Source organism: Durio zibethinus, chromosome 6 (genome assembly GCF_047325235.1).
Source record: "Durio zibethinus cultivar Kanyao isolate XHJ-2024 chromosome 6, ASM4732523v1, whole genome shotgun sequence".
Classification (NCBI taxonomy): domain Eukaryota; kingdom Viridiplantae; phylum Streptophyta; class Magnoliopsida; order Malvales; family Malvaceae; genus Durio; species Durio zibethinus.
Genome location: NC_143167.1, coordinates 30,736,525 through 30,760,610, shown reverse-complemented (window position 1 = coordinate 30,760,610; position 24,086 = coordinate 30,736,525). Strand labels below are relative to the sequence as shown.

Sequence of the window (24,086 nt, the reverse complement as noted above, 5' to 3'; positions counted from 1 at the left end):
ATCCAATTGGTTTGGCTTCCTTCTGTCGGAATATTTTTGTTTGACCTTCAAAAATAAATGACGCATTTTAAGTGGTACTGCGAAGAATTGCGTTTTCATTGTGGTCTGATAATAAAGGGAGCTCAAATATCGTGTATTTGCGAAAGAACCCGCTTAGAGAGAGGTTGGCTCAAAAGATTGTATAGGTCTATTCAACAGCTCAAAACCAATATTCAGTACGATTTGCTCAAAAGACACTCATAAAGCAACATTATTATAGTTTCACTCAGCATACAACAAAGAATATATAGGTTTTGCATATGCATGAGCATTGAGAACATAATTAATGGTAGAACATGCGGGTATCTAACCTACGACCCAAAATTTTGCATAGATGAACAGGACACCTCCTAATCCCGCCATATAACTGAAAGCTAAAAAAGGTCAGCTATCTATATACACAATCCAGTCAGCAGCTCAATTTTGCAGGTGTGAACCAACAATTCCGGCATCTTTCACCAGCTGCTCTGTCAAAGCTGAAAGCCTGGCTACTCCTGTTTTAACCTCGGTGAAGCATTCATTGTTTTCAATCATGTTAATCATAGGATTAGAACTACTTTGCAGGAAGATACTGGTATCAGAGTCAGCCTCAACACTCATGCTAGCTTTATTCAAGAGTTCCCAGCTCATTTCTGCTAGTTTTTGAAGGGCGCTGGTGGCAGCTTCAACTTCCAGTTGAGCTGCCTCAAGTTGAAGCTTCTCAATAGCCAAGTCACCAACACTTTTCTCCCCAATTCTCTCTTGTGCCAAAGCATAAAGCTTCCTCAGATCATTGGCATCTTCAACCATTTCTTCCTTTAGCCTTTGTAGTTCTTTTTCCCTTGCCTCCAATCTCTCAAGAACCATTTTGAGCTCCTCATCTTTAATTGTGAGAGCCCTCTGTGCAGCAAGAACTTCCATTTCCTTAACTTTTAAGCTCTCTTTGGTGAATTTGAGTTCCGTTTCAAGCTGTTTTTTCTGCAATCTGAAATCATTAGAAGGCCTATCTACCAGCTGATGCATTAATTCATGGCCCACTTCATCAACAGGCCTCAATACATTATTGTCTTCATCTTTAACAGAGATAACTAATCTGTTAGTGAGTTCTACTATTCGTTCTATCACAGTTTCAGCTTCAGAGAATTTCATCTTTGTGTCATTCAGTTCATCTTGTACTCTCTGAACATGTTCATCTTTTTCCTTCAATAAAGCAGTCGCTTGAATTAGCTGATTTTCTCTACTGCTCAGAAGCATCTTCAGCTCTGCAATCTCCTGATTTACTTGCTCTAACTTCTTCCTGGCCTTGGAGAGTTCGAGGTCTTTCTCCTCCAAGATAAGCTGAAGAGCAGCCTGCTCAGATTTCAGATGCTGGATTTCAAGCTTAGCCTCCACCAAATCTGCTTCTTTAATTTGCAGAACATTGCTCATTTCACCAAACTCAGCATTCTTCTGCTCTACCTTCTGTCTAAGAAAAGAGGCATCCTCAATAGCCTGCTTAAGTGAAGATTTCTCTTTCTTCAACTCCTGCTGTAACTCTTCTATCAGTTCCCTCTCCATAGATAAATCCCGTTCAAGCTCCTTGTTTCGAGCTTCCACAACTCTAAGCTTCACTCTCTCACTCTCAACTTCTATCTGGGCATTTTTCAAACTTCCCATGTATGATGCAACACTTTTCTTCTGCTCTTCAAGCTCTTCCAGTTGCTTTTTCAATAACTGCTCTTGTTGTTCCATTTGTTGTCTGGATGATGCCAGCGATTTCTGAGAAGAAACCAACTCAGACCTCACATCAGAAAGTAGTTGCTTCACTTTTCTGAAATCATTGAAGGTTTCACTAGCTTCTCCCGTGTGTCTAGATGCTTCTTCTGCCAGTTTTTTCAGTTCTTCTTGAGCTAATAACCACTCCATTGTCCGCTGCTGTAATTTAGCCCCAGCAGCTTTCAGTTTCTCCTCTTCAAGTTTCCTAAGAGTCAAAGAAGTTTCTAACTGCTCTTCTTTCTCTCGAATTGCATCTTGGAGTCCTTGAAGCTCAATTTCTTGCTTCTTCATAACCTCATTGGCTTCATTCAGGAGCTGAGACTTAGATTTAAGTTCAGATTCAATCTTGGCAGCTTCCTCACTCTTCTTCACCAATTCATTTCTCATTTTATCCATTTCATCTTCTTTTGTAGACAATGCAAATTGTGCAGTAGCAATCTCCTGGTCTCGTTCTTTGAGCTGAAGCTTCAAATATTCTATCTGACTGGCTTGAGAAGCGAATGCAAGATTTGCCTGCTTTAGCTCCTCTTCCAGTTTTTCATGCTTTGAAGATGCAGCAGCAATTTCTTTCTCCCGTTGCTCCAACTCATCCTTTGCACGGCTCAATTGACTTTGCTCCAATACAACCGTTCTTTCCGCATCCTGCAGATCATCTTCCTTTTTCTTTAAGGCTGTCAAAGCAGCCTGTAGATCAGACTCCAGCGTCTCAAGGCTAAGAACCAAGTGAAAATCCTTAAGCGGTTGACCATCTCTGCTCATTCCTTGTTCAAGTTTCTGGGTCTGTGCAAACAATCTCTCAAGAAGAATTCTTGCAGGTTCAGTTGCACCATTGTCATTAATGCTTGACTTGCTGTTATTTAAGATAGATTTTACAATCCGCATAGAATGACCTTTCCTTTTCGTCACTGCCAAAAAAGGTAGTGTTTTCTGTTTACAATCACGCCTCACCGATGATAACTGCAGAAAAACATTGCACAACCATAAATAACTACCCATTCACTTGGGAAACAATAAACACAAATCTACAACGATGATTGCCATCATTTCTGTTTGGTCAATTTACAAAATCATTCCTTTTTTTCAGTTCACTCAGAAAGAAACAAATAAATTACTATTTGGGATGAAATAAATCAAAAAAAAAAAAAAAAGGAAAGGACTTGATAGATAGAGAAAGAACCTTGGGGCAATGGAGAGGAGAGGTAGCTGGAAGACTGGGGCGAAGAGCAGCAGAGAAGCCCATGTTTGAGCTCTTGAGAACGTTCTCCAATCCTAATTTACTTGAACAAGAACCAAACCTTTAATCCCATAGCCATGATAAAATAAATGCTGACCTCTGATCTTCAACATCGACGAAAAATATACGGAGCTTCTATCACGAATGGGGTGTGTCTTCAAGATGGAGCAAGGGATCGGAGGGAAACTAAAAAAGACAGAGACAGGCTTACGTTAGCAGAGACAGAACACGATTCTACGCCACTGGCTAACTAGCACCTAAGTCAAGTGAAAACGAAATTTGTATTTCCGATAATGAATGAAAGCATACGGACTAGGCGAGTGAGAAATCAACTGCTTTTGAGATCAAAGATTAATATCGATTTACCAATAGGTGCCTGCCATGTGGCACGTGTGAAGGGATGACACGTGTAATAGTTAGACCAAGGGAAGAACACGAAGGGAAGGGTTGAGGACACAACACCGTGTCATTATTATCTGTATGGACCCTGGATGGATCAGTTCAGGCTGATTTGGATGCCGAATTCTTAGCCTGAAATTGCCATTTGGGCATCACCCATTCGATTTTGGAGGAGAGTAGCTAAAGGGCCAGCTGTGGCAAATTCTTGGCCACAGACTGCAAAAGGTTAGGCTTTTTTCTTTACTTGACCTCTACACTTTGGGCTATAAAAGAAGTGCTTTTCATTTTTGTGAATCACATTGTGCCATTATTAATGGGGGGACAAAAGTAGTCTCTAGGTACCCAACAAAAAATGAAAAACAAAGGAGTGGAAGATAAATAAAGTTTGCCAAAAAGAAATAGAAAGAACGAGAAAGACAGTAAAATGCACAAGAGCGATTTGTTAGGCAGTTGGTGCATGATTTTTTAATTCACAAAATAATTTCCAATCTCTCTTTATCAAATAATAAAAACAAAAATAATTGCAACTCGTCAAATTACTGTACAATTAGTAGTGAACATGTTTAAGAGTTTTTGTTTAGTTTGATGGATCTTACTTGATTTTGATTGGATCTTGGATTGAATTTTTTTAAAATTTTGATTCGATTCGATTTAAATTATTATTTAATTAATAAAATTTTATTTTTATTTAAATATATTTTAAACATTAATACTATAATATTTAAAAAATTAGAGCTTTTCGAGCTTTGAGTAGGCTATTTTGATAAAACAATAAAACTTTATCTAATCCATAAATATTTTTATTTAAAAGATGAGAGGATAGAAAAAAAAAAGGAAAAAATTAAGCAAAACCTTGAGCATTTCCTTTTAATTTTTGGGTATGGGAAAAGATCACTTTCTTACAATTTTTTAAAGCTTCTTTTAAGGTCTAATATCCTACTTTTTTTTATTTTTTGTTTGTCTTTTTAAGAAGCAATAAAACTGTATTTATCGTCACTTTCCTGACAGGATGATTGTGTTTAATGTTAACAGCTCGTCCAATTACACAAGGAGTAAAGAACACGACATATGAAGGTTTATCTCTTTTGGGGGCAATACAATTTCACTTTTGTTCATTCCTTTGCAGTCTTAATAGCATGGGCCAACAAGATTGCAGATCCTCTCCACGATCTTAATCTAATGGGTAAGAAAACTAGCCCACATTACAGCCCAAAAGCCCCATCTCTAAGAAATGGCCTCAGCCAACCTATAAAGTATAAAGAAACAAAGAACGGCCGGAAAAGCTGTTTGCTTTATTTTTCTTGATAATTGAAAAGTAGCCATGAAGAAATATATATCTTGATGTGAGATAGGGCATTACAATTTAAAAGCATGGTTCAAATTCCACTTTTTCAATTAAAATTTTATTGAAATCTCATTAAAAAAAAAATTATAGTAGATATCCAAATGCAAAGAGTAATTGAAAATTTTTACTGAAAAAATGCATGGATTTGTATGAAGTTGAACTAAAAAACAGACAACAAAGCCGAAAACATTGAAACCAAGAAAGACAATGGTTTTTATCATGAGATAAGGCCGTATCATATCGTAGTCATGACGATGATTATCTTTAAACATCATTATCAACAAAGCTGTAATGATACGATAATTAACGAAAATGAGGAGTAATCAATCATCTTGGGAAATCTCGTTAAAGTCAATTTTAATATATATATTTTTAAACAAATGTAAGAAACGGGTCCCATAAAATCACTTCTCTCTAAGCGACTTATACATCAACGAATCCATTAATATTTGATAACAGCGAATAAAACAAAGCAAACAAACAGCGAAAGTTGGTGGCTGGTGATGATAAGCTGTAAAGTGTTGGTGAAGGACTTAGTTGAGGTAGGTGTTGTAAATCATCTCTCAATCTTTAACAGATAAAAAGCTCATCATAATTTGGATGGTACGAGGTCCACGCCCATTTTATTTTTTTAGATCACGCTCTATTTTGTGGGTCCTAAACATTTTATTTTTCTTTTGAAATGGAAAGAGGAAATTGGGATTGGCTACAATGCAAATTTACATAACGAGAATCGGTATGTCAACTTAGCTGCAAAAGCCAATGATTTGGAAAATATTTGTGGGGAAAAAAAATCCAAGAGATGTAGAAATTTCTTTTGGTTTTGTTTTACGCGACCATCCAACAATTATATTGATCTTTACGTGCAAACAAGAGATCTGTCTAATTATAAATTTAAAATTCAATCCAATTAATTTATGTAATAATATTTAAAATTTTTATATATAAAAAAATAAATACGTCAATGATACACTTAGGTCAAATAGTTTGTGTATACCATCCTAATTTGAATATTTCCCTTTTAAGATTAGAAAAAAAAATCATTATAAGCAAATATTAAAATGAAAACATTAGAATAAATTATTTGGATTTTAATACTATTATTACAAATAACATTTATTTTGCTTTAAAAAAAATAAGTAGAATCATTTTTTTTATTTGAAGTAAGAATTTACAAATTAATATTAAGGAAATTCGTGAGTAGTGGAACAAGCCTAAACTATTTGACCCAAAAGAGTGTATTGAAGTGATAAATTTAAAATTTTAATTATAAATAATGATTAATTATTTATTTTATCAAAATTTTTTTTAGAAAGAGAAAATTTTCAGTACCGCTAAAACTTCCGACATATCAGTAAATAAGGTACTAAAAACTTACCAAAAAAAAGAAAAAAAAGGTTCTAAAAAGTGACATGAGGTAGTGAAAGGGAGGGAGAAGCACATGAGATCAGAACTTACATACATGCATTTTGACTTTGCGTGAAGATATAAAAAAGAAAGAAAAAGGACGAGGATCACGCATGATGCAAATGGAGGGTGGAGATGGGAAGGAGGAGTAGTGGAGAAGATCAGGAGCGTTCAAGAGGAGAGTGGACGTGGGGATCATTGTTAAAGAAAAGAAAATAATGGAAGAGATGTGAGAGGGTGGTGTGCGTCTGGTCCATCAAAAACCCGAAAAGTGTCAATGATCATGTTATCATGTTTTTTCAGAGGACACTAGCGTGCGCATGAACAGTGAATCTCGTACGTCCATTTTTATTTTTGTGGGTCCGTCATATAAAACTGCGGCACCACGCCCATCCGCGTTTACCGCTTACGTTTAAAAACAGACAATGTCAAATTTTGCCAAGTTATGTATATTTTATAATTTTACATATTCAATTTGACTTTCCAAATTAGGTAAAAAATTTGACATTAAAGTTACCTCCAATAATGTTCTCTTTTTAATTAAACGAATGGTGATAGTGAACTTAGGATTTTGCTTGATTTATGATATTTAATAAATTTAAAATTTAAAATTTTTATACTTAAATTGTAATTTTTATAAAAATAATAATTATAAAAAATAAATGATTAAATTAGTAGTAAAATTGATAAATGCTTTATTTAACAATAAAAATTTGATATACGGTGTTCTTGTACACCTATAAGAATATATAATAAGATATACTTAAAAGAATTTTGTTAATTAGTGATTGTTTAAAGTTGGTTAATACATTATTTATAATGTATATTTTTCATTGAACATGTACTCGATGATTAATAATTTAATATATTAATTTTTAATGCATCCAAAAAAATATTATTTAATATGATAATTTAAAAAAAATGTCTTAGGGAAATTTGTTAACAAGATTCATATTTTATTTTATTATTAAATCATTTAAAGATTATAGTTTAAGTAATTAAATAAATTATATTTAAACGCAGAATTCAAATATTGCATTTAAAATTCAAATGTCTCCTACCAAAATATGTTTGTTTCATGTACGCAATTGATGAATTATCGTACAAGGCTCAAGCATGATTCGTGTACAATTGGAATTCATTGGAATGTGTTAATAACGTGCATGGGTTGAGAGTCGTGGAAACTGTTATATATGATGACGTCATCCGTATCTACCGCTGGGGCCCTCGATATTAAAGTAACAATATATGGTCACTTGGGAAAAAGACAAACGCCTAGATTAAGAATCCATCTACGTGGCCGCATTCCACCATGGCTCGAAAAACCCCACCACTTTCTAGAGCCCCACATCAAAGCTGTTGAGATCCCTCCATCATCCCACGTGTACGCCCACATCAACTCATTCACATTGGCCGACTTGCCACGTCACAACGCTGTGAAAGATTAAAAGAAAAAATAAAAAAGAAAGCGAGGGACCGGCTCCCAAAAATCTGAAAAATCTTCTGCTAATGATTCTCTGTAGCCGTCAATTTATTTTAAATGACGAAATTACCCTTATATCGTTCTTCTCAAAAGGCTGAGCACTGCGGGGTTGGATAGAAAAAAAAAAGTCACAGTGCTATTCTATTTACGGTATTATATTGATAAATTGCCACGTCATACTCAGACGAGTTCGATAGAAAGGATAGGTTTTTAAGGCTGCGTTTGTTTTGTTTTATTTGTTTTTAAAGGGAGAAAAAACCAAGTAATGATGCTTTTAATACATTGGGCCGTGAATTGTAATTCATGGAATCTTCCTTTTTAGATTTATGAGATGAAAAAAAAAAAAAAAAAAAAAAAACCTTAGTTTTGGTTTTAAGAGCCTTAGATTAGATACGCTCAATAGTGGATAAATCCAGACATTAGATCTTCTATTGTAGATTGCATTTTGCTAATCCTACTTTCACGTCCCGGCGCGTGCTCTCACCAATGTAGGTTGAATATTGTTTAATGGAGCAAAAATATAAGAAATACAATTTTTTTTTAGTGTTAAAACTTGGAAAAGAGAAAGCCAAAATAGTGGTCGTACTGGCGGAGGCTTCCACTTTCTTTGGTGGCAGACATGCCAAAAGAGAAGACAGAAAAATTGTAGGACAACGATTTGTCCAAAACGACCAAAACTCCTGTTAATGATGTCATGAAGCTACAATTTTGAACCTTCATTTTTTTTCTTACTCTTAATCTAAAAAAAAATGAGAGTCAAAATTTTAATAATAAAATATATATTTTTTAATATTTGAGACAAATAAAAATAATATATTAATTTTATTGATTATTGTTCATTTTCGTAATTGATTATTGATAGTAAGCAATTTGATTCTAACATTTATTGAGCATATGAATTGTAATGAATGTAAGTAATTGTTGAAGAATCAAATTCAAAATTTTGAGATGGAAGCACGAGGAACAATGACATGTTTGAGGCAATAAATATAGAATTCAGATTTGCAAATGCCATGAATGTTTATATTCTATCAACGGGTATTTATTTCTAACATACATTGGAATTTAATAGGAGCATGAGTTATGCGTGAAGCGTGTTACACACGTGCTTTAAGACAGGGTGATAAGTAACATTGCCTCGTAGCAATGGTGCTTTGGTCTGGCCAACATAAATAGACAAAAGATTATAGTATTTAATGCACTCACCATCTCTCGCGCAGAAACAATAAGGGGAAAGATTTGATCCTTTTTGGTTCATTTTAGGAGGGAAATCCAAACAAAGAAGAAAAAAAAGAAAATCTCCCTTAAAGACTCCGATTCATTACTTATACAGAGGCAAGAGGGGACCCCAATATAATAATCTTTGGCACAATCCTTTGTTTCAAAAGAGTTTAGTCATCGGAGAGATCAGACAAACAAAGAAAGCAGAGGAAAAAACAGAGTTGGAAGCAAGAATGTTTGCAGCAGAGAATGGACTCAAAGGAGACCCAAGGCTACAAGCCATATCTGATGCCATTAGGGTCGTTCCTCACTTCCCAAAACCAGGTTTTTTTTTTTTTTTCGTCCTCTTTGGTTTTGGATTTCTTTGAGGAACTTTGTTTAATCGGGTGTTTGTTTGTTTCATAGGGATTATGTTCCAGGACATAACAACGTTGTTGCTGGATCACAAGGCGTTCAAGGATACCGTCGACATATTTGTCGATCGCTACAGAGACATGAATATTTCTGTCGTTGCTGGTACTGTGTGTCTTGTCTCTTCTTCTCAAACACTCTTTGCTTCCTTTTTTTAATGGTTAAACTGAAAATTTGTTTCCGTGATTTACGCTTGTACTTTATTTTTTTATTGTTTCTTTAGAAAATGTTTTCCTCCGAAAGCTGGTCTTCAAAGCCGGACTGTTCTTTCTTTTTCAAGTTTTTGATGTAAATCCTTAATTAATCTCCTAATATTCTTGAAAATTTTGATATTTAAAAGCAACTTCTCCTCTCATATTCTTTTTTTTTTTTTGAATTTCGGAAGAAGGCTTTGAATCTTTTACATTTACTCAATCTGCCTTATTCTACGCAACCATTGCAAATCTCAACTCTCCAAGCTATTTGGCAACTTGGGTTATTTTCTTTTTCTTGGTCTGTCTCAGACAAAATTATGTAAAAATTGGTTGTTTGTGGTTTTCATTTATTGATTCTTAAGACATGTTTCACTGACTAGGAGATCATTTATGGTCAATGTGCTGATATTGTACTACTACTGTCATTAATTAGAACTTAAGAAATAATCCATCATTTTTTTTTATATATGGGTTGGGTAATCTTTTCTTTAAATCTCAGTTCTAATGTTGCAACATTTTCCTGCAGGAGTTGAAGCTAGAGGATTCATGTTTGGTCCGTCAATTGCCTTAGCAATTGGTGCCAAGTTTGTTCCTCTGAGAAAACCAAAAAAGTTGCCAGGTATTACTACTACCTTTAGTTATATTAGACAGAGAAGGGAGATAGTGCTGATTAACTATCAGATACTTTTCTTTGTTTGTCGATATTTAAAAAGTGAAATAGCTGGCTTGTTGTTAATGCATTAAACCCACAATCCATTCAATTATTTTAAAAAAAAGTTAGGGAGGCATGTGGATTTCAAGTACATGTTATTTTGGAAGAAGATCAGTTGAAATGATTGAAGGGGTTGCTCCACTGGTCAAGGGTGGGTGGGGTGACTTTCAGATAAATCTACAAGTTAATAAAAAAGACTTTCTTTGTGTTGTCAATCATGCAGGCATGGCCTTATCAAGATCATATTTTAGTAATTAAAAACTAGCAGTAGCATTTATCTGAAATAATGTCAGTAACCCAAAAAACAAATTGCAAAAGCAGATTATAGTAAATATTTAATTGCTTTCATCTTTTGCATAAACCTCTCTGATCACCTACCAATAATTGAAAGTGGACTCCATCCATTATTTTGATTTATGTTGATGGGTTTAATGAAATTTGAGTGGATCTTGTTAGCTTCTTCCCTTTTGAATCTTTTTAACATTCTTTTTTCATGCGTTTTGAAAATATTTTTTTAGCTATGTAGGTGAAGTAATTGCTGAAGCTTATGAGCTGGAGTATGGAACTGACTGCTTGGAGATGCACGTTGGGGCTGTTCAGCCAGGAGAACGTGCTATAGCTATTGATGATTTAGTAGCAACCGGTGGAACTCTGTCAGCTGCCATAAGACTCTTGGGTAAGATTTCAGCCTCTTTTCAAGTATATTGATGATTGCCTTTTCATTTTCTTGGTGGTTTGATTAATTTGTTTCTGCTGAGAAATTCAAATTACTCATAAATTATGTGTAAATAACATGAGGTTACTGTTTCAATAGAACGTGTCGGTGCTCAAGTTGTTGAATGCGCATGTGTTATTGGACTGCGCGAGGTCAAGGTAAATTCTTCATTTTTTCCTTCTTGTCCTTGTCTTGTATAGTGACGAATTGGGGGATTCCTGGGTACACATTGTGCATTCAGAAGGATCTAAAATTACGAGTTTTACCCTATTTTTAGAAGTTAAAAAGTTTCAAAGAGAATCCTATGCTATTTCTGGTTGTAACTTCTTTGTCTTATCCGCTTCTCCAATGCTGCATTTACTTTACTGGTAAAGTAAATGATTAAGTGCATGGATTTGATTCTTTTGATGATTGTTATCCCTTTTCAGGGGCAACGTAGGCTTGACGGAAAGCCACTTTATATTCTTGTGGAGCCACGTGAAATAGATGGCTGTTATTAAGGTATTATTACATCATCTAAAGCTAGATTTGTGTAATAAAACAGTATATGTGTAAATTTGTCCATACATGGATGAAGACTGATCAATCTATTCTCGCTTTATGTGTCTGACGAAAATCAATAATTTTTGGAGATTTCACTGGCACAAATAATTTGCTACCCTGGATTTGCAACAATGTTGCTAGTTGCTACTATATTTAACTTATTGTTGCTTATAATAAATCTTAGCTTGACAATTTTGCCAAGTTGATATATTATCTTGTTGCACTTCTTGAAGTGGAATTTACCTGTCATTAAAAGTGGGTTGGGGTGTGTTTTTATGTTTACCCGTGTGTTTCTGAACTATGAAATTTCTGGCTTTATCTGATTTTTTTATATCTCCTGGTTGATTTGCAGAGAAAGATGATGCAGGAGCAACAGCTTTGCTGGCTTATCTCTCTCTTAATTGTTTGGCAAAGGACTGCCCTTCACAAGGCTTATTTCGAATGATTCATTTTTCTTGTGAGATTATTGTTATCTTTTTTTCTAGGCTTGAAATTGTGTTTCCATCCACAAATTGTGAACAAAGCATCAATGAAGAAATGCTGTTTCTCCATTCTGACTACTTTCCATGAACTATGATTCGTTTCCATTTTTTGAGACTCAACAGATACTCTTCAAGGAAACTGCACGAGTAATCATAAATAACCCATCCTCCCCCCTCCCCCTTGTATCCCTTATATTAGGGATGTTAATTAAAGATGTCAATGGATGTCGATTAAATGTCATTGGATAGGATATGAATTCACCTCATATCTCTTATAGCAGGGATGTTAGTGAATAGGGTATGAATAAAATAGAATATTTTTTATCTTTATTTTTGAATTTTTATATTATATTTATTTATGTATTTATCCGTGATGAATATTTTAAATTTAATTTAATTTTTATGGATATTAAATAGATGAATAATTTTTATATTCATAATTTTTTAAAAAAATAAAAAAAAATTATTTTGTATATTTATTAATTTCCAATAAACATATATTAATATATATTTTTAATTAAAATATATTAATTTTTAATTAATTTAAAATAATAATATTTATTATTAACATGAATATATATAAGATATGAAATTAAAGTATTATATTATTTATTTTTATTCTAATATTTAATAGAAATTTAAAATTATATTTATTTTTTTCTTATATTCGTAATATAATATATTTATATTTTTTTTCAAAATCTTAATATAATACTTATTTTTATTTTCATTCGATAAAAAATTAAATTTTTCATTAAATATGAAAAAGATTGACATGTCTACTTAATATGAACTTCGAAGGATCGTATACGTCACAATCATGACCAAACCACACAATATATACATGTTTTGATCGTCTTTGTGCTATCGAAACTCAATACATCGGTAAATCATCTTTCTACACCCGGCCACATGGGATATGGGAAACACATCCAACCTTGCTTTTGCTTTCATCTTTCTCCTTGTTATTCAAGTGATTAAAAAAAAAAAGGAATACAGCAGTTTCATAACAGGGTATTTTCTCTGAATTACTGGTACAGGTGTAACCACAAAATTCACTAAGTATAATTGTTAAGATCATGCAATTAAAGCAGCGTGTGACTGATTACTGGGAACTGTGATGGACACTGTGGGGGTTGCCTTATCATACTCTATTAAGATAAAAGAATTACAATATTCAAACCCCACTTCATCTTTCTGAAGACTTGTTTAATTCCTTATCATTGTTCTTTGAAATGATATCACATTTGAGTCTATGCCGTAGAAGAAAATTCACCTGCTTTCTTAATTTAGCATTGTTGGTGAAGATGTCTGCTATGATCTTCCTTAACTCATCATCTGTTCTAGTATCATAGTGGTTGTCACATAAGCTATCGATATCCCCAGTGGCACTGCCATCTTCCTTTGCTAATTGTTGCACCTAATTCAATTTGTGCAGGGAAAAATAGTTAGTGCAAAAGTTATGGAAGACCAAACCTTAAAAAATTAACAAAAAGAAGAGGTGGGCGTGGGGGACACAGTTGGAAGAGGAAGATAGACAGGGCAAAAAAGTCGATAATCCATTTATGTTTTTTACTTTATGGTGAAAGTATTATATTTTCTCGGCTAGCTTTTAAGAATATTAGTTGGGTACAAAAAAGGGGCAAAACTAACTTCTATTTTCAATCTAAATATTTCCCCAAACTGAACATAACTGAAAGTATTAAAAGATCAACTCAGGAGACAAGCGTTTTACATTGTTGAAAAACCAAAAAGCAAGGTACCTCTGCAAGTAGGCAAGTGATTTTATCGTCAGATTTAGTCAACAAATCCAATGCATCTTCAGTTAAGGAATAATCTTCATCATTATCTGTAGACAAATTCACACAGCATCCGAGAAGTTGATTGTGAAGAAGCTGACACTCATTGAGCAGCTTTTCTCTAGCATTTCTTACATGCTTAATGATTTGTCTTTCCTGTTCTAGTTGTACCTGCAAAATCCAAGAATTACTTCTGATAGCAAGAAACTTAAATTTAAATCAATGATTTGATTTGACTACACCTAATATCTCTAGAATCCTTAATAAAGAAGAAAATTTTCAACAGATATTAAGGGGTTTTTTTTGTTGAATATTTGAATGTATAAAGAAAAAAACTTAAACATATAACAAATGCTTTAGTACAGACAGTTACCTCGGCTTCAGATTTTTCTGACAGTGATTGACCAACCTCCTGCTTCAGTTCTTTTAGGGATTTCCTGAGAGACTTGACCTCTTTAACAAGAACTTTAATATCTGCTTTTGATTTTGCCTCTAGGCCTTCATATTGCTTTGATATATTGTTCAGCTGTTCCTTAGTAGCATTTAACTCTTGCAGCATTGCATCTCTCTCCTCAGCGTCAGACTGGTTGGTTGTCACTGTTATTTGCTTATCAACCTGTCTCAAGTTTTATTGTTAATTAGTGAATAGTTAAACATTCATAAGTATATTTTATTATAAGGGGCAGAAACTGCCTCAAATCTGAAAATCGTATGTTGATAAAGGCACCCAGAAAAGATTTGCAATGCTTGTCCAAGGGAAAGCAATGGCGGTTAATTTTTCAAAAAAAATTCTCAAATAACCTTGAATCCAACTTCAACAATCAGCTTCTATAATGTTCCTATCCAAAGATTAGTTTTGGCTTTATCTTGTGGGCGTGTGTGAGAGACAGAGTGTTAGATTTTTATTTGAACAAAAACATCAAACATCTAGAAACATACAATCACCAGTTTTAAGCAATACCTCTCCATGCATAATTTATCAGGCCAAGTTCATCATATACCTTAACTGGCAAAAATATCTGTACAAAGCATCAGTATCGTGCATGTACACACATATGGCAGTTACAAAGAGGAATAAATTTCAAGAATAAAAAGGAGTTAAATGCATTACCTGCTCAGGATTCAACTTCAACTCCATCTCCAAACACTTCCGTCGAAGTTCTTCCATTTCCCACTGCATTTGGGTAAACCTTTCTCTTTCAATCAGGATAGCTTGCTGCAGGTTTTCTTTACTTTTCTGTTGGGTGCTTCCAAGTTCCACTTCCAAATCCTTAACCTGAGCTTCTCCAATTTGTTAATTCAACCTCAAAATTGCTAATATTTTACTAAGAATAAAGCTCATTCAACCTCTATTGGGATACTAAGCACCCAAAGACAAACCATTAGAAAATGGAATGAAATGAATATAGGGTTCTGGTTAAAATTTGCTGGAATGGACAGTTCTACACATACTTGACCCAAATGATAGAAAAAATAGAAAATGCAATAGAGATATAAACAAAAAACAAAAAGCTAACCAAACAAAAATTCCTGTTTTGCACACAATTCATCTGAATGTAGATCAAACAAAGTACATTATTGAAAGAAAAGGTAACCAATCCAGTGAAATATCAATAATTCAGCTTCACAACTATGAACTATCTCTGTCAATAGCCCCTGAATACTGAAAATATATCAAATATATTTGATACTAAACTATTTAAATTAGGATAACTTTCAAAATTTATCTCAGAAAGCATATCAAACTGCTTCCACACACCTTTGTCATAAGATAATCTTTAACTGCTATTTCTTGATTTAATCTTGCTATAAGATCCTCCATGTCAGTTTTTGCAGTGACTAGTTTCCGCTGCATTGTCAAAAGAACCCTGTTCATCTTATGACGCTGATCCAATGGAAGAACTATTTGTGTATCACCAGAAAACTGAGAATCTGAGTTTCCAAGAGTTCCCATGGTATGTAATACTTCGGTAGATGCAGGAAGGTCAAGAGAGCCATCAACAGATGAATTTGGAATCCCAGTGTTGGACATGTCACTACCTCTCAAAGAACTTATATCGCTCCCCACACTTTCAGTTGATAACTTTCGAGCATGACCAGCCATCTTAGCTGGCTCTGGCTCGGAAAAGAGTTCCAATCCATTTCCAGTAACAAAAGAAGCTCTGGACCCGTTTCCATTATAAATATCTTTCCCCAAAGTATAATTGATGTTTCGGGTGTGTGTTTTATGTCTAGGAAAATCTTCTAGCTGCTCCAAAATTGTCTGTCCCATAAATAGACCCTCATCAATGTTGGACATACCATACTTCACAAGCTTTTCTATTGAACCTGTCAAATCTTCACCCAATGACAGGTCTCCCAAACCAATTTCAGAACTGTCATCTCTCCCTAACCTAGGTGTCCCGAGCTCAGATATCTCATAACCAGTATCACTACCATAATCTGATGTGATTGACGAACTACCAACAAAATGAGATACGCTTGAACTGGGAGGAATGTTATTTGATGAAATTGTGCTATTTCCAGCAACATTAGCTTCTGATGAGCTTTCATTTACCTCTTGGAATGCTGAAAAGAACAATATGAAAAGTAAAAACTCCAAGTTAATGATAAAACTAATCTTGATTATGGATATATATATATATATATATATATCTTCAATTGGACATCCTATCACTTAGATTCTAATAGACATGCACTTTTATATGTAAATTGTAGAAGATAAGATAACTAAGTCTTAAAGTCCTGTAAATTAAGTAGAATTCCACATACAAGACCTCGCAGCAGCTTCTAGTTCAAGAAAGGATGCCACTGTGACACTTCTTGACAAGTCAATGTCAGATAACAGCTTTGTCATCCACTCCTCCAATGAACACCTTCTCTGCAACAAAACTAAGCCTTTTGAGGAAATTAGTCACCCAGATAATAAACATGACAAACATCAATAGGTTTAATTTGGAACCTTCCATTTTTTTCTTTCTTTGTTTTTCCCCAAACAGAAAATTTTGCATCACACAAACAATTCATTGCTACTGTAGTAACTTCATAAATCAGCTGCTTTAGCAGTCTAAATAATACCTAAGAAAGACCTTCACTTCTGAAATTCAAAATTTTTTTGTTCAAGCATAAATATTTGTCAAATAAAAACTCTAATTCAATACTACATTTGTATGTCAATACGAAACTATAGTTAACATATGGATTCAAAACTTGAAAGGTCAATAATGCTAGTTGCCAACTTTAGGATTCTTCAAGTTATATTAGACAATTGAAAAGAAAAACAAAAGAAAACAACCTTATGGGTTTGAGTTTTGACTTATCCAGTGCCAAGTTACGTACAAAAAATTTGGCATGCTTTGACCAATATAGCCTACCACAAAGAGAAGTCACAATTTGGGCAAATTGGCTCTAGGACAAAATAATTCTGAGCAAATGCCCCTAAAAAACTAATTTGGTTGCACAAAGACCCAAGAAGTTCTAAGTTTGATATCAAAGGATGAACTGTTATTAGCAACTACAAGGGGAAAAAAAAGCTAGTAGTGATCATTGAAGAAGAAAAATGAGAATTTAAATAGTGTTCACATTTTCAAGCTGATAAAGAGAAGGGAGACACTACAGCAGTTCTATTATAACCATAAAAGAAAAGGGAAAACAACAAAATGAAAACCTTATTGCCTACCTCTTCCAACAGAGCCCTGCTTTTCATACGCAATAGCCCCTTGGGTGGAGCAGGGGGAAGATTTTTCTTGGGAAATGCCTTTTTTAGCTGTAGAGGGAAGTCAATAACAATATTAAGAGGTCCCTAAATCAGTTGTATTTGTATATTTTAAGCAGAATGCATGTCATTAGTAATGTTCAAGTGATATGTCATAACAATCAACTTCAGTTTCCTAATATACACTCTAATTACTAATAGTGGAGTTCTTAATGCAACATAAAGAAAATGCCAGGACTTACTTCAGTAAATAGTTTCAAAAAATCATTAAATCTTCTCAATACTCCACGTGTAGTTGTAACACCCTCTGGTGATTGTACCCCAACCTGTACCCTGTAAAACTGTCCCCTAAGAATGTTAGCAGAGAACCATGGCAAATTTATTAGTGTGACTAAAATGTTACAACATCTACATGCTTGACGATATGACAGAATGCCAATGAGACTGTTCAAAAATTCAAATGAACTCCAGAGAGTGTTAAATTTCCTCCATATAGACTTTAAGCCCATTTAGATGTTGGAAATTTTCTGAACTGTAATATACAATCCATAACCAAAGTATTACAAAAATAAGAACAAAAGGTTGAGGCTGAAATTTGTATTATGAAAGAGAATTCAACATATCACTAAGTCACATACTATAAGACAGAATAACATCTATCATATGCATAGATACTGGTAATTACCACTACAGGATCTGAATCTCTTAATTTTGGAAGGACAAACCAAGAAGGTATTGTAACACAGTAACTCCATCCGGTTTGGGGATCATGCAGCCAAACAGTTTCTCTCCCGTTCTGCATGTATATGTACAATGAGTATGTGCTAAAACAAAGATTCAATCATTTTGGCCAAAAAAAAAAAAGATTCAATCACAACTTTCTTTACAGCCAAAACATCAACTAAAACAATCAGAACATACACGAAGGGAAAAAAATCCATTCTATTATATGTTGAAAAAGAAAAAAAGTCATCAAAGAATGGTATTCAAAATGTAAATCTCTGTCAAGATTAAATTATAATTCAGTCCTTATTTTTAGATGATGTCACAGATTCTTGAATGAGTTTTTCCATCATCATGTTTAATTAAAAATACTACTAAAATTTCAGCTAAAAATGTAAAATATAACAGGCTGTTCTAATTCCAACTCCGTAAATGCTTAAAAACCAGCTCATGATGTCTCATATTGACGATGAAATTTATACATATGGGAACCAAAATAACCTAAAATTCTAAACTTTACCAGATTAAATACCTAAAAGCTGGTTAAAAATATATATAAATGTAAAAGCAATAAATCCACTGTCTTTTTCAATTAAGATTAAGATAACTATCAGAGTTAATAGAAACAATCTAGCAACTCGTCTTGCCAAATTGATCCCCATTTTTTGTCTTGATCCACCATAAACTCACTCAAAATACTAATTATAGCATAAAATACTAGAATACTAGAATTTCATGAACTAAACTTTTCAATCGCCAAAACCGAGTGATAATTAAGATTCCAAACAAATTTCGAATAAAATCAACAGAAGAAAGGAAATAAAATTGAAGAGAAAGCTGACCCATTTACGAGGAGGCGGACTCCAATCCATCCCAAGAGGAAGTGGCGAAGTCCCATCGTGCCTATGCTTCGGTGGACTCTGTCTCTGCATGATCTATACGACTTTTCTCTACGACACGACGCTGATCTCTCTCTTGGAATTGCAATTGAACATTAAATCAAGTCTCGGGTCACGAATATAGAGAAGGGAAGAGCTTTAGGGTTTATGTGATGGGATCGGGTGAGAGTAGACAACTGGAGCAAAACGTCAAGAGGCGTTGGCCGTAGGAATTTCAATCATCGGAGGCTTTGGCCTCTCCCTCTTTTATTGTTATTAATTCAAAAGACGGCGCGTTTTAAGAGCGAAAAGGGGAGAAGTGGGCTAGATTGAGCCGTGTGCGCAGCGTGTCATCTGAAGATGCTGCTGTTTCGATGACTTCTGTCTCTCTTTTGTTTGGTCTCCTCCCCTCTCCTCTCCTCTCAAGTCCTCCATGCCAAAAATTCCATCGCCCACTTCTCTTTCTTTTCTTTTTTTTTTTTCTCTTTATATTTTCGTTCCTTTTTTGTTTTTGGAATTAGTAGAAGTAATAAAGAAGGATGCTACCTCACTCTCTTGTTCTGGACGTACATTGAGCTTCACGGCGATAAATGACAAAGACGGATGATGCTTTGCGTTGCTTCTTCGGCTTTGAGTTCAACAAGGTTTCACCCTTTTTTTCTCGTCCTATTAGTGATGGACCTTTAAATATGGGCTACCTTATTGAACCAGAGTGTTGATTACTGGGCTCTCAGCCGGCATTACTTATTTTTCTGGGCTGGATGTCAAGATCTAGAATGATTTAATTTTATGGGCTTACTCAATCAAAATCTGGGTTCAGATAGGGTAGCCCAGTGTTACCAGAGCAGGTTTCATGATTGGGCTTTAGTTTTGGAATGAATTTTTTTCTTTTCTACATGGAAAATTTTGTCCTGTATGCACTACAAATTCCGCCTTATTTTTTTTTATTTCCCCGACAATTTTTTTTTTATCATTTTATAGTTATCAAATCATAATAAAAAATTATTTAAGGATTGACACTGATAAATAACGGGTCCATATAAAATTTTGATAAATAACACATAATTTTAAATTTTACTTAATAAATTATAATGCAATGATTGTAGATGCTATAGTCCTACTATATATATATATATATTACTTTCATAATATACTAGTAAATGCTTGAATTAAAAAAATTATAAATTAAGCTCCCTTTCCTCCTTGGCAGAAATTGGTAGGAAAAAAAAATTATAGCACTACTGTCAAAGAATCCCATCAAATTGATTTTCTTAAAAAAAACTATGCTGGGATCGATGTTGAAGCACATGTTCTAGGTACGTATAGTACTAGATTTATCAGGTTTTTATTCCAGTAGTCAACTATCGAAACCTTAAAAATTTAATATGTTGGAAGTTATGTAACCTAGTCGAATAACAGTGAGAAAAGGAGATCATCAATGCAACATTTCAAGGACAATATTGTCCTCTATATATATATATATATGCCGATGGAGTAACAGTGAAGCTAGCAAATTGATCTGAGTGTTGAGAGACAACTAAATCATGAAGATCACGTTTGTTTCAGCATGTCCATGCAGAGAGAGAAAGAGAGTTGGGCAGAGAGACCGGTGGTTTTAATTACCAAGACAAGACGTCCAGACCCCTCCCATGTCTCCTCATGGCTAAGCCAAAAGGACTTCACCAGCAAAATCAAGCTGCTTTAAATCGTGAAACAATTACCACCCTCCATGTTTTCAAGCAACTATTGCTCTTTGTTTCATGGCCAATTGTTTATTCAACTTGGAAGCTTGTAGTACATGCTTCTTAAGCTTGCTTATTCATGTATAATTCCAATATATCAACCCGCCTTTCGCCTTTTGTCTTTTCTTCGATCGTGGGCATATCTTTGAAGAGGATTTGGTTCATTGGAAACTTTGAAGGACGATGACTTTAAAAATTGTTGGGACAATTTTAGACATCCAAATAAATACAAATAAAGATAGTGTCTCATTTTATGTATTTCAAGCCTTTTATATTTTTTTTTTTTTGTTTATAGTTTTTGCCAAACCGAACAAAGTAAAGGAAAATAAGGCAGTTCGATCATTGAATTTCCCGAGATGTTATAATGTTATTGGAGAGAAAAAAAATGATAATCAAAGATTTTTACATTCTAAATTGCAAGATTGCAGCGATGACACTGTGGTTCTAATCTCTAGAACAAGAATAGCAGAGATGATATTATCAGTTCAGATACAAAATGGTGTAGAAGTGCTGCTGGGTTTGGCAAAAAGAAGAAAAAAAATGAAAGACAGAATAAATTAATCAAAGTCTTTGTTCAGTGCTCACCATTTTTTGAATCCATTGGTTAGTATACTGATGTTGGAGATGAATTTAAGTATATAAGAGATCTTGAAACCACCTGCATCCACACAAGGAAAAATCAAAGCAAACCAAAAATTTAATTCCTAGCTACTGGATTGGAAACCATTGTCCTAGAAGAATATTTAAGAAGAAATTAAAGCTAACTTAACTAGAACCATCAAGGAATATTCATCAATTGAAGAGATCCTCCCAGTAATTTTCCACAGCTTTTTTGAACTGGTTTCCAGTACCACTGAATTATACATACTATTGCACGGGAAGGAATACAGTTTTTTTTTTTTTTTATACAGTTCAAGAAAGCTGTGGAATATCACAAAGAGAACCATAGTTGCAGCTGGATCGGTTTAAAACCATCTCATTTTGCGGAGAGATTGAGGGGAATTGATGGCTAGATATCCAAAAGAAAGAAAAAGAAGGGTGCAAGTGGGAGAATAGAATTATTGTGAAGTGAAAGCTGAAAATGTATGTATATATACATAGTAAGGTTAAAGGCATATGTACAAATGATGTTAGGCTTCCATCCACTAAACAAGTAAAAACCCAATGACTGCAGCCTACCACATCAGTACCAGAAACCATTTTAGTCCCGTCTTTGGCCGCTACCCGTTTTTCCCTTTCTTTTTTCAAAGCTTTTTCCAAAGGCTATGCCATTTGTATAGTAGTTACACATAAGATCGTCTCGATTAATGGCGTTAACTTTGGAGCTAATAACTAATTACTATAATTTCCTTTCAATCTCTACTTATTCGCAGGTTTTTGTTCGCAAGTTGTGACTTTTCTTTGATGTCTCAAATGCAATTAATGTCGCTTATTTGAACCACACATCTTGCTTTTGTCTTTTGGGGTTGAAGCGACGTATATATTTACTCTGAACTTAAATTTACCAAAAAAAAACCAAATGTAAACGTTGTGTGTTGAATACGTTGCATTACAATTTACAAAGCAAAGCACCCTCGGGCATTTCGCTAATCAATGTTACGTCAGTTTGTGGGTTGAAAAAGACTTTAAAATTGTATAACCGTTCTGAGCCCATGACGTAGTTTTCATGTGGACATTGGTGTCACGCCCATAACCCAATTGCGCCAAGCCGAACCACGAGCTCCCCAACTTTCAGCCATACCTACGCTTTCCACACTAGTGTACGTTTCGTTTTTGATATTTTATTTTATTATGCAGGTTAAAGAAAAGGTGCTTGACGTTTGAATTGTAACAACAACGATTTGATCTATTTTGTTGATAGAAAATTACGAACTCAGCCTTATGTCCATGTCTTAAATTTTTTGAAGTTTATGTAATTTTCCTCTCGTTTAATAATTTTGAATTATCTTTATAATTCAAATTTGTATTGATTAATTGATTATAACCTAATGACGGTTCAAATAAATTAAAATTTTAGGTTTATGTATCAAATTTTTTTTAATCTAAAATCCAAACTATAAAATTCTGTAGATTAGTAAAAAAAAAAAAAAGCATAGGACAAAGCCAATGAGTTCATGTCCTTAACCATTAAAACACAAAGGTTTTGATGTTCCATCCAGTTTCTTTGTTACCAAACCGTAAAAAGCATGCCAGAAGCATTTTTTTTTTAGCTTGAGGAAGAAGATCTTTGTTTTCTTTGATTTTACATGTTAAATTGACGGTGTGGATATCTCTTTTCCAAACTGTTTCTTCCAGAAATAAAATTTTGCTTCTGTTGTGCAAAAAATTGAATAAGCAACATAATTTATTGCAAAATCAACTGAACATTGACAACATTAATCAAACATTACATTAGGCTGAGGTAAATGAACCCACGTCCACATGCCTAGTTATTTCACTAAAACAAATATTACAGATGTCGGAGTCTTTTTAAGACATCCTAAAAATGTAATGCAAATCATAGAAAAACAAACCATATTCCAACTATTGAAAACGCACTAAGAGCGACAAAACAAAGCACATTGATTTGGAGCACCATAATAAAATTATATAGGACAAATTAAACTAAGAACGAACTCAACCAAGAACTGGTTGATATTACGCTTCTTATAATTATTCACATTTGAAGCCTGAAGGAAGCTCCTTCTGACATGCACTAAGGAGTAAGCTAAGAGTAACAGGGATGTTGAGGTTGATTCCAAGTACATTGGCTTTGATGGCAGTGCAAAGGCAAAGGGCAGCCTCCAAATCAGCCAAGCCAGAGATCAAAGCGCAGCATTTGCTTGAAAGAGGTGTTCCCACCACTATGTTGACAAGTCCAAGCAGGTCAGCACAGACACCTAGCTTCAATGTGTCCTTAGGGCAAGAAGCAGGCTGTTCTGGTGGAGGACATGCAGCTTTAGGAGGAGGAGGGGGTTTGGGTTTGCATGAATTACAAGCGCTAGTGAATGTTGAGTGGAAAAGAAGGAAGAAAACTAAAAGGAGGGCACTGATTTTCTTGGAAGCCATAGCTGCTGTTTGCTAGTTGCTAGTGACTGAAGATATTCAAGGAGTTGTGTGCCTTACTAGAACCAGAAGTAGCTTTTTTAAAGAAAATTTGTGAGGTGGCTGTTTGGAAATCTGATTGAGTGGAAGAGAGTGAAAATGGATGATAACGTAGTGGTTGGATTTTTGTAAGCTTTTGGAAAGGAAAGTTGTATATATGAATTTTTCTTCCTTATCAAGCAGTATTTCCTAACTGTGTTGAAGGAGGTTCACTACTTCACTCAAA

At 34.2% G+C, this 24,086-nt stretch overlaps 3 protein-coding genes and 1 pseudogene across 12 annotated transcripts; 1 reads left to right on the top strand and 3 right to left on the bottom strand.

Moving 5' to 3' along the window:
- Nucleotides 1-164: 164 nt before the first annotated feature.
- On the bottom strand, nt 165-3,329 carry LOC111284932 (protein involved in starch initiation 1-like). Its single transcript, XM_022874041.2, has 2 exons — nt 2,951-3,329; nt 165-2,730 (listed from the first exon to the last, which is right to left on the bottom strand). The coding sequence occupies exons 1-2, from the start codon at nt 3,011-3,013 to the stop codon at nt 457-459; spliced, it is 2,337 nt and encodes a 778-aa protein (XP_022729776.2). The 5' UTR covers nt 3,014-3,329; the 3' UTR covers nt 165-456.
- Nucleotides 3,330-8,839: 5,510 nt separating this feature from the next.
- Nucleotides 8,840-11,997, top strand: LOC111284564 (adenine phosphoribosyltransferase 5-like). Its single transcript, XM_022873261.2, has 7 exons — nt 8,840-9,186; nt 9,268-9,378; nt 9,994-10,086; nt 10,706-10,855; nt 10,994-11,052; nt 11,323-11,395; nt 11,790-11,997. Exons 1-6 carry the CDS (start codon nt 9,096-9,098, stop codon nt 11,392-11,394), a joined length of 576 nt encoding a protein of 191 aa, XP_022728996.1. The 5' UTR covers nt 8,840-9,095; the 3' UTR covers nt 11,395; nt 11,790-11,997.
- Nucleotides 11,998-12,839: 842 nt separating this feature from the next.
- LOC111284563 (PX domain-containing protein EREL1-like) lies at nt 12,840-19,535 on the bottom strand. 9 transcript variants are annotated; one of them, XM_089762808.1, is made up of 10 exons: nt 18,999-19,535; nt 18,119-18,229; nt 17,676-17,774; nt 17,398-17,484; nt 16,491-16,616; nt 15,478-16,286; nt 14,830-14,994; nt 14,092-14,334; nt 13,683-13,889; nt 12,840-13,339 (listed from the first exon to the last, which is right to left on the bottom strand). In XM_089762808.1, the coding sequence occupies exons 5-10, from the start codon at nt 16,573-16,575 to the stop codon at nt 13,109-13,111; spliced, it is 1,740 nt and encodes a 579-aa protein (XP_089618934.1). In that variant the 5' UTR covers nt 16,576-16,616; nt 17,398-17,484; nt 17,676-17,774; nt 18,119-18,229; nt 18,999-19,535; the 3' UTR covers nt 12,840-13,108. The 9 variants fall into 9 exon arrangements, with proteins under 9 accessions (XP_089618934.1, XP_089618929.1, XP_089618935.1 ...); XM_089762803.1 differs by having other exon boundaries at nt 16,491-16,599; XM_089762809.1 differs by having other exon boundaries at nt 16,491-16,594.
- Nucleotides 19,536-23,102: 3,567 nt separating this feature from the next.
- Nucleotides 23,103-24,086, bottom strand: LOC111286922 (14 kDa proline-rich protein DC2.15 pseudogene; annotated as a pseudogene). Its single transcript, XR_016343050.1, has one exon. The product of XR_016343050.1 is annotated as a 14 kDa proline-rich protein DC2.15 pseudogene (transcript).

Bases quoted from the DNA above. Each gene is read 5' to 3' on its own strand.
- LOC111284932 (XM_022874041.2), bottom strand. From the start codon at position 3,013: ATGGGCTTCTCTGCTGCTCTTCGCCCCAGTCTTCCAGCTACCTCTCCT. The intron at 2,731-2,950 runs GTTCTTTCTCTA...GTTTTTCTGCAG, and splicing joins CTCCTCTCCATTGCCCCAAG to TTATCATCGGTGAGGCGTGA.
- LOC111284564 (XM_022873261.2), top strand. From the start codon at position 9,096: ATGTTTGCAGCAGAGAATGGACTCAAAGGAGACCCAAGGCTACAAGCC. The intron at 9,187-9,267 runs GTTTTTTTTTTT...TTTGTTTCATAG, and splicing joins TCCTCACTTCCCAAAACCAG to GGATTATGTTCCAGGACATA. The intron at 10,087-10,705 runs GTATTACTACTA...TTAGCTATGTAG, and splicing joins AAAACCAAAAAAGTTGCCAG to GTGAAGTAATTGCTGAAGCT.
- LOC111284563 (XM_089762803.1), bottom strand. From the start codon at position 19,088: ATGCAGAGACAGAGTCCACCGAAGCATAGGCACGATGGGACTTCGCCA. The intron at 16,600-17,397 runs GTAGGCAATAAG...GTTTTGTTGCAG, and splicing joins GCAGGGCTCTGTTGGAAGAG to AGAAGGTGTTCATTGGAGGA. The intron at 13,890-14,091 runs GTAACTGTCTGT...TGGATTTTGCAG, and splicing joins CAGAAAAATCTGAAGCCGAG to GTACAACTAGAACAGGAAAG.